This window comes from Littorina saxatilis, linkage group LG2 (assembly GCF_037325665.1).
Source record: "Littorina saxatilis isolate snail1 linkage group LG2, US_GU_Lsax_2.0, whole genome shotgun sequence".
NCBI lineage: Eukaryota > Metazoa > Mollusca > Gastropoda > Littorinimorpha > Littorinidae > Littorina > Littorina saxatilis.
In genome coordinates this window covers 25,149,358-25,158,278 of record NC_090246.1, presented here as the reverse complement: position 1 = coordinate 25,158,278, position 8,921 = coordinate 25,149,358, and the positions used below count along the sequence as shown (strand labels likewise).

Below are 8,921 nucleotides of genomic sequence, written 5' to 3'. Positions count from 1 at the left end.
CAAAAAAGCCTACCACAAAATAAATATGTCCCCCTTTGTTCATCATATAGATGACAGTAAGGAGGAAAATGGATGATTGACTCGTTCTTGTTCACGTAAGCCTTGTCTTTTGTTATAATATGCATAGAGAATACTACATGGCTTGCTGTGTCGTACCAGATTTACACGAGTTGTTTTTTTTTAAATATTGAACTGCGAGCGAAAGCGAGCTGTTCACTATTTGAAAAAGCAACGAGTGTAAATCTGGTACGACACAGCAAGCCATGTAGTATTCTGTTTATCCCACATACTGTACTTACGTGTATTTGACTGAAAATTTCTTGCAGACGAGGCAGCTAAATTGAAGACGCTTGTTTTGGAACCTCGATCTCTTCTAAAGCCTCCTGCAATCTATTACGTCAAAGCAAAGAACCGTCACTCTGACGTATGGCGTGACGTGTTAGTTCTAAAGATTCATCGAGGGTAATTAGTGAGCGCAATTTTTGTTTCTATAATGACGTTTGTCTTGGTGACTTTGGCATCATAAGCAGTGGAAAGACAGGTCCCTGCCAGACTTGCTTGAAATGACCTCATTTACATGATATACACACGTGTGATTTGAACGATTATTATCTCACGAGTGTCTCTCTCACGTATATATGTAGGATAAAATGTGGGACCTACCTTTTGCATTATGTTTCCTGTGAAAACATTGTTAACATTAGCAGCGATCGAAGGTGTTATGTTGTGCTGCAACACCAAAGGATTTGTGTGTGTGTGTGTGTGTGTGTGTGTGTGTGTGCGTGCGTGCGTGCGTGCGTGTGTGTGTGTGTGTGTTTTGTTTTGAATACAAGTCTGCGTTGCTGATATTATAACAGCTGCCTGTTTGTGTCGTTGTAGTTTTGTCAGCTGGAATACATGTCCCTCGTGAATGGCTGCGATGACCGGGACTTAATATTGCGAACAGTCATGCAAACACACGCATACTCGCACGAGCGCAAACAGGCACGCTCACACATAAGCTTACATATACGCCCACGCTCTGGTGACTGAGTCTTTTAATGAAGTTCTATATCATTACCCGTGAACCCGTGAACCTTACAATAGGCTCTAGTCAGTATTCCAATTAAAGTGAATTGTGCTTGTTTTAATGATGTGTTTGCGTGTGCGTTTACGTTCGTCTGTGCGTGTGTTCGCGGGCGCGCACGGCTAATTTTGTGTGAAATTGTGCAAGCGTGCATTTGTACAACATGGATGGATGATTTCGTGCACCGGCCTTGAAAGTATACGCTATTAGGTATACGATATTCTGGCTTATCACGCATGATCTGGTTGTCCAAATATCATGTAATTAGCATAATGAAACGGCATGATTTAGCATGTTCTTTTCGCGAAAAACAATAAATAATATTAATAAAGCAACTGAAGCATGTCTCTAATTAACCTATCAGTAATTACATTTTGAGCTGAAAACAGCAACCATAAACTCATCATGATCCCCAAAGAGCATACTTGGGCAAGCTTTCACTTCCGTCATCAGATGGGTGGCGAACGGAGAAAAAAACCCACAGCTATACAAAGCAGGCAAACATTGAAAACGTTAGCTGAATACAAAAAGGCCCTTGTAGTAATCGCCGACATAAGAAGTCATGAACATGGTAACACAATATCTACAGTCGCTATCCCAGCGTGTGATTGTGAAAGTTGCAATGATGATTGAAAGGAATGTTAGCCACACGTGTGTTGAAAGTCTTCACCGTAATGACAAAGAGACGATCTTTCTTTTTTTTTTTTCAAAGTACACATAGCTAAAGTTCTTACATGCATGATTCGTACCAAAAAGAACACAGAGGAAAGTTCATTATAAAAAAAGTCAATACTAAACGGGCTACAAAAGGAAGCTAATATCAACCAGCACGACCCACGCTGTAACCAACATGATCAGCAGACACGCAACAGGCCGTGCAGATGAATTCAGCTGCAGCAGATTCTCGTCGTTGCACAGATGCGAGTCGCAGCAGCCAGAAAGTGTGTCTCCTTTGGTAACGCTGGATATCTTTGTGAGTTCGCAATCCTGTTCAACACACTCTGCTGTAGTCGTTGTGATGTTCGTACGTTTGTCCTCTTGCACTGTCACCTGGGCAAGGGGTAATGTTGTTTTAAAAATGAGTTAAGAACCTCGAGGATGGATAGTAACTATAGGGTGTTTTTTAAAACTTTCCGAGAGGCGTATATGCTGATTGCGTCTTATACGTGAAAGAATTACGATGGGAACATGAACCTGTTGAACCACACCTGTGTGTGTGTGTGTGTGTGTGTGTGTGTGTGTGTGTGTGTGTGTGTGTGTGTGTGTGTGTGTGTGTGTTCGTTTGTGAGTGTCTTTGTGTGTGTAGGTGTGTGTGTGCGTGTAGGAGTGAGTACGTGTGTGTATGTTTGTGTGTGTGGGTGTGTGTATGCCTCTGCGTATGTGTCTTCCTCTGTCTGTGTGTCTGCGTCAGTGTTTGCGTGCGCGTGTTCACACTGACCTTACAGTACTGGTCACTCCTTGAACAGACCGAGTTCTGACCCATCTCCAGGTAGCAGTCGGCATAAGGTCCTTCACAACTGAAAGAGTAACAACTGTCCGCCTGAAAAAAAGGAAGAAAACAGTCGTATTTCTTGAAAACGCATGTCCTTTTCTTTTTCATGTGACTGTGTATTTGGTATTAAACGAGTCGTGTGCAAAACGCGTAAACAATCAACACCAAAAAGTATCTTTCTTGTCATGCATATATATACACATAGTAGCTGAACAAACACACACACGCACGCACGCACGCACGCACACACGCACACGCACACACACACTCACACACACACACACACACACACACACACACACACACACACACACACACACACTCACTCAAGAACACTGTAATATCCACGTTCTTCTTTGCTGAAAAAAAAACCCACAGAAATATTATTCGTCACATAGACTTCATCTACTTCATACCGAACCAAGCACACCACACAATGTGCATAACCATGTACCTCCTGTGAACTGGGCGTAGTGGTCGGGTTGGCTACAGGGGCAGGTGTGGCCTCGTTATTACCATTGTTTGCCGGTGTGGTCGTGGTCGCCGGAGCGTTGGCGGTTCCTGTCCATGGATTTGTGGGGCCGGTCCATGGATTCGTCGGACCGGTCCATGGATTCGTCGGACCGGTCCAGGGATTCGTCGGACCGGTCCATGGATTCGTCGGACCGGTCCAGGGATTCGTCGGACCGGTCCATGGATTCGTCGGACCGGTCCAGGGATTTGTCGGACCGGTCCAGGGATTTGTCGGACCGGTCCAGGGATTCGTTGCGTTTGTGGGTCCGGTATATGCGGGTGTTTGACCCTCCGTCAAACCTGAAAGATACTTTGGCATATTTATAATTACTGGGACAACAGAAGTGATAAGAACAAGGTACAAGGTTGGGAAGAATGTGTGCTATTTGAGTATATTTCTGCTCAAATTCAGAGATCGTGTTAACCGGAAGTTCTCAGTATTTTACCACTAACAATATAGAAATACCGAAAATGAAATCGGAAAATTGTCAGAACATCAGATAATGTTTTATTAGACCAGGTTTGTTTGGACAAATTGTGCGTAATCACAGTGGCTTTACCTTTTTTGTCCTTCATTTCTTCCTTCCTTCTTTTCTTCCTTCCTTCCTCCTTTCTACCTTCCTTCCTTCCTCCCTTCTTTAATTCCTTCATTCCTTCCTTCTTTTATTTCTTCCTTCCTTCTTTCTTTTATGCCTTCCTTCTTTCCTTCCTTTCCCCATTCGATCTTCCTTCATTCATTAATGCGCGGCATTAAGAGTTCGTAATTATATCAAGAACACGTTAAATGAAAAGTATGTCTTCACAAAAGCCATTGTATCAAAGTGGCAAACGTGATTTTTTTTTCTCTAATCAGACAGGTAATTTGAGAATATACATACCGTGTTGCGCTAAAAGAACGAACCCTGAAAGCACACACAAAGACACCAAGGTATTTTTATTTGTATCATGTATATAATTTATATGTGATTGTCTTTAGTCATTCCGAATGTTTATTATGATTCTTTTATTTGTCATTGTCGTTACAGAAAATAATACACAAAACTCTGCTTATCTGAAAGGTGCGTTTGTTTATATTGTGAAAAACCACTATAATATCTAAGAACATAATCATATCTGTTTACAATTAAAGCTTTTAATATATGCGTATATGACGGATGTATTTCTTACATGACATAGCCATATTGTTTGCAGTGTTCTGGTCTTAAATGACATTTCTATGCGACAAGAAAGTAGAATATCGTGTAGCACTTTATTGATTCAAAATACAAACAAAAAAACCTACCGACAAGGATGGTTTTGATCACGTTGGCGACCATTTTGCTTCTAACTTCACCAACTCCGACCCACTGGCATATTGCTGTTAAATAAAAAAACTAAAAAATAACTGTTGTTTCTCTGTTCGAATAGTCCGTCAGAATTATCAACCTTTTTCAAGCACAGTTTGCACTACACAGAAATAAAAAAAAACCGACAAACAAGGACAACTGACCAACCAAATCATCCATCAGTCAATTAAGCCACCAGCCAACCAAGCAAGCAACATAGCAGACAGACCACACACAAAAAGTTAAAGAAAACACACCGACATCTAAATTACAATAAAACCAAACGAACAAACAATCAAACAAATAAACAAACAAACAGGCAAACAAATTAACAAATAAACAAACAAACAAACAAACAAACAACAATAGACAGACAAACACAAACAAACAAACACACACTCATAAAAACAGTTGATGTTACAAAACAGGTTATCAGAAGAGTATCAATATATCTTTCAGCATAGCGGTTTTATTTCAATGAGAATGGATATTGAAAAATATCAAACAGAAAATGCTCTTACCTTCTGCACTCAAAACAATGTCTGCCACGCTTCAAGCAATATTAGGGTGCGTCTACCTCTCACCAGTATACAAACAAACGTTACCACGTTAATTTGGCAGAACCCACACTAATTATACACGCCCACTGTGTTTTTTACGGCTTCACACTTGTGTTTTGCGAAGATAATGCCCTCTTTCAACGGGAGGGGGGGGGGGAGGGGGGGGGGCAAGACACCCTCTCTCATGTTTAGGAACCGTACGGTCTTTAATAAATGGTTTTCATTTCTATGACGCATGGAACTGGTGTCGATTAAATTATGTGGTTTTTGTTGTTGTGGTTTTTGTGTGTGTGTGTGTGTGTGTGTGTGTGTGTGTGTGTGTGTGTGTGTGTGTGTGTGTGTGTGTGTGTATTTATTCATGAATTATTTATTTGTTTATTTATATATTTACTTATTTACTTATGTGTTTATGTATTTATCTATGTATTTATTTATTTATTTATTGGTACTGTTTTTGTACGGATGTTAGAACCGAAGCACGCAACTCGTTTAGCATAATTATGTTTAATGTTTTTTAATTTGTTTTTATTTTGTCTTTTCTCACACAGGAACTTCCATTCGTGTTTTGTTTTGTGTGTGGTGGTTTTGTCTGCTTTGCCGTGTTTTGTTTCTCTTTTATATGGGTTGCACAGTATTATGCGTTACATGCATTTGTATTTTTGACATTTTATATGACATTTTACACACATTGACACAGTCATTGTTCTCCAAGACCACGTTAGTATTCGAGATTAACCCGTCGCGATATAACCTTCGTGGTTGAAAACGACGTTAAACACCAAATAAAGAAAGAAAGATTCGAGGTGAACAATCCCTGTCGAGAGAGCTCTGTCATTTGTCATATACAATGTATGTTAATCAAAAATACAAAGAGCATTTATGTTACAAATTATATATCGATGCGTTTTTAGTCAGAATCCCTTTGAATATTTTAATTCTTTTGATTTTTTACGATTGAACGCAAACATGCACTCTTTTGTGTATAATCTAGGCCAGCCGCCACAATATAAGTTGAAGTTGGCCTCTGGCGTACGTCACATGGCTAAAAGAAGGGAAATCCAATGCTCCAGATAGTTATATAGCTTATTAGTAATGTTATGTCCGTCATCATACTTGGGTTATTCTCCAGCTGCGTAGGGCACGACATAATTATAAGCGTTCGCTTGAGTTCATGTCCATATTGTTTCTCGTTTTATTATTGTATCATGTTTAATTGAATAACAACTTGTTTAAACCAAATCCAATGCTTAGTCCATACATACTGTTAGGAATCGCTGTCGTTGCTGAGCTTTGGTTCGGTTTTGTGTGTTGCATGTGGTTGACTTGTTTGTACTTTGTGGGAAAGTACCGATATTATGTTTTGTAAACACAATATTTATGTTTGGACGAGAATGCAGGTGAACTTTCTAGTCCTGTCAAAACAAGTTGTTTACCACGTTGTTTTGAGTAGTGGGTTCGTGGCGTTCGCTCGGATTAAGTGCGTCGGCGCTTTTGATGTACGTCACAGAGAACGTCACTGTTCTAGTCCATAGACGGCTCGTATAATGTAGTTGTATCATGTTCGGTCTGGAATATTCTCGAGATTGAGTATTTGCTATATAGGCCAGCGCGATTTGTATGTAAAAAAAGCTTCTACTTTGAGTTCTGCTACGATGTGCAGTTGTATGTATGGAATGCTAAATAAATCCTCGAACTCAATTTGACGAGTTGTTTTCTGCTGCTGCGAAGACGGGCGACGTAGAATAAAAGAACACAACTATACGACATTTGAGAACTTGTGGCAATCTCAAGTGTCGTGTAACACATACCAATTTGTGAACGTCCGCTGTCATTATTGTTAGCGTAATTTTACAGTCTGATCGGGCCATGTGGTATAATTATGCTTCTGACAGTGACGTCACACCGTTCAATTTCAGCCACTAAGGAGTAAGGACTATAAATCTATCTTCAAAGTTTACAATAATAAAGTATAGCTTCAATGTTCTGGTTTTAGCTGGCGAAAATCATGAAAGCATTTTTGACTGAATGCATCTTTCATAAAATAGGTAGATGAGGACATATTTGATTCCCTCAATACTTGTTTGCGTGTTCAGTCGTGTGTTCGTTTATTTAGTTGGACCCAGGTGAGAGATTAATGGGTAAAGCCTTGGTCTGGTATTCGATTCTTGTACACAGTGTCACCTGGCAAAGTGTGCACTGATCTCAGTAATTAAAAACATAATTATGTTCATCAAGATCCAACCTGAGCGTAGGGCCTGTTGTCCTTGTACATGCATTACACACATACACACACACTCTCACACACACACACACACACACACACGCGCGCGCGCGCGCACGCACGCTCACACACACACACACACACACACACACACATACACAAACACACACACACACACTCACACACACGCACATACACACACGTACACACACTCACACACATACACACACACACACACACACACACACACACACACACACACATATATATATATATATTGCACGGAGATTATGAAGGTGGGGAAGGAGGAGAGAGAGAGAGAGAGAGAGAGAGAGAGAGAGAGAGAGAAAAAGAGAGAGAGAGACAGAGAGAGTGACAGAGAGAGTGACAGAGAGAGACAGAGAAAGACAGTGAGAGAGGTAATGAGAAAGAGAGAGAGACAGAGAGAGAGAGAGAGAGAGGGGGGGGAGACAGACGGACAGAGAGAGACATACAGAATGTGTGTGTGTGTGTGTGAGAGAGAGAGAGGGAGAGAGAGAGAGAGTGACAGAGAGAGAGACAAAGAGTGAGAGGGGGAGAGAGAGAGAGAGACGAACATAAAGAATGTGTGTGTGTGTGTGTGTGTGTGTGTGTGTGTGTGTGTGTGTGTGTGTGTGTGTGTGTGTGTGTGTGTGTGTGTGTGTGTATGTGAGAGAGAGAGAGAGAGAGAGAGAGAGGAGGGAGGGAAAAGAGAGCGAAAGAGAGAGAGAAAGAGATAGAAAGAGAGGAAAAAAGATACGAGAGAGAGACTTTCAGGCGGACACAAAGAGAGACAGACAGATATAGAGAGAGAGGTAAAATGAAAGAGAAAGACATAGGGAGAGGGATATGGGGGGGGGGGGAGGGAGATAAAGAAAGAAAGAATGAGAAAGAGAGAGACAGAGACGTAGACAGAGAGACAGTCACAGAGGGACAGAGAGAGAGAGACAGAGAAAGAGAGAGAGAGAGAGCACGCAAGACAGAGAGAGAGACTGCGATAGAGAGAAAGAGAGAGAGAGTCAAACAGCAAGCTCAGTACAGTGCAATAGTTTCTGATGTGCCACCTCTCAGGTACGTTACAGAATGCTCGGCACAAACCCCCCGTTGCCTAGACCATTCTCGGCGAGCGGTCGCCTTTGTTACGCTTCAGTGACTCCAGACAATGGTAGGCCCTATTGGTACCGAGCGCGTGCTAACGTTCGCGAGCGATACGACAAAACTATGCGTTGCCTAGAAAACTTCGTTTGCAACCGTTATGTTACGGTCTGCCTAAGCAACGCACCTCAGAACTCAACAAGCTTACATTTATACACACACCAACAGTTATGAACCCCCTTATTGCCACATTTATCACCTTAGATGGTCAACAAAGTAGCGGTCAACACCATGCCCAGAGAAGCAAGAAAACGAGGGCCAACAATCTCAGCTGCAGAGAACTCCACAAAGGTGTCAAGGTTGCAGAGATGAGTTCTGCAGCAGTTGACCACTTCTCTGGGTTGTGCTGAGGTCTCGGCTGTAGTCTGCAGTTGGCACGTGGTGTCCGCACACTCTGAGGTGATGATGGTGATGAAGTTCTTCTCTCGTAGAGTGATCTGAAGGAGGAGGCAGCTTTTTAAGGACCTGATTGTATTTTGTGTATTAAATGCAGTCCGCACCCTTACCCACACAAACACAAACATATACGTTGGCCTGCAAGCAAAGACGGACACACACACGCACGTAAACA

General features: G+C 41.7%; 2 protein-coding genes across 5 annotated transcripts in view; both read right to left on the bottom strand.

The window, feature by feature from the left end:
* Nucleotides 1-1,018: 1,018 nt before the first annotated feature.
* Nucleotides 1,019-5,041, bottom strand: LOC138958582 (ly6/PLAUR domain-containing protein 5-like). 4 transcript variants are annotated; one of them, XM_070329782.1, is made up of 6 exons: nucleotides 4,918-5,041; nucleotides 4,354-4,428; nucleotides 3,950-3,973; nucleotides 3,013-3,371; nucleotides 2,505-2,606; nucleotides 1,019-2,116 (listed from the first exon to the last, which is right to left on the bottom strand). In XM_070329782.1, exons 2-6 carry the CDS (start codon nucleotides 4,385-4,387, stop codon nucleotides 1,868-1,870), a joined length of 768 nt encoding a protein of 255 aa, XP_070185883.1. In that variant the 5' UTR covers nucleotides 4,388-4,428; nucleotides 4,918-5,041; the 3' UTR covers nucleotides 1,019-1,867. The 4 variants fall into 4 exon arrangements, with proteins under 4 accessions (XP_070185883.1, XP_070185884.1, XP_070185885.1 ...); XM_070329783.1 differs by lacking the exon at nucleotides 4,918-5,041 and adding an exon at nucleotides 4,818-4,877; XM_070329784.1 differs by lacking the exon at nucleotides 4,918-5,041 and having other exon boundaries at nucleotides 3,013-3,294; nucleotides 3,325-3,371; nucleotides 4,354-4,675.
* A 3,024-nt stretch (nucleotides 5,042-8,065) lies between these two features.
* Nucleotides 8,066-8,921, bottom strand: part of LOC138956023 (uncharacterized) — a gene marked incomplete in the record, with an annotated part of 1,818 nt that continues 962 nt past the window's right edge. Inside the window, 1 exon segment of the mRNA XM_070327496.1 lies at nucleotides 8,066-8,786. Coding sequence (XP_070183597.1) covers nucleotides 8,551-8,786 — 236 coding nt within the window.

Coding starts and splice junctions, on each gene's coding strand:
- LOC138958582 (XM_070329782.1), bottom strand. CDS start 4,387: ATGGTCGCCAACGTGATCAAAACCATCCTTGTCG. Junction 3,974..4,353: donor GATCAAAACCATCCTTGTCG/GTAGGTTTTTTT, acceptor GTGTGCTTTCAG/GGTTCGTTCTTTTAGCGCAA. Junction 2,607..3,012: donor CTACGCCCAGTTCACAGGAG/GTACATGGTTAT, acceptor CCTTTTTTTCAG/GCGGACAGTTGTTACTCTTT.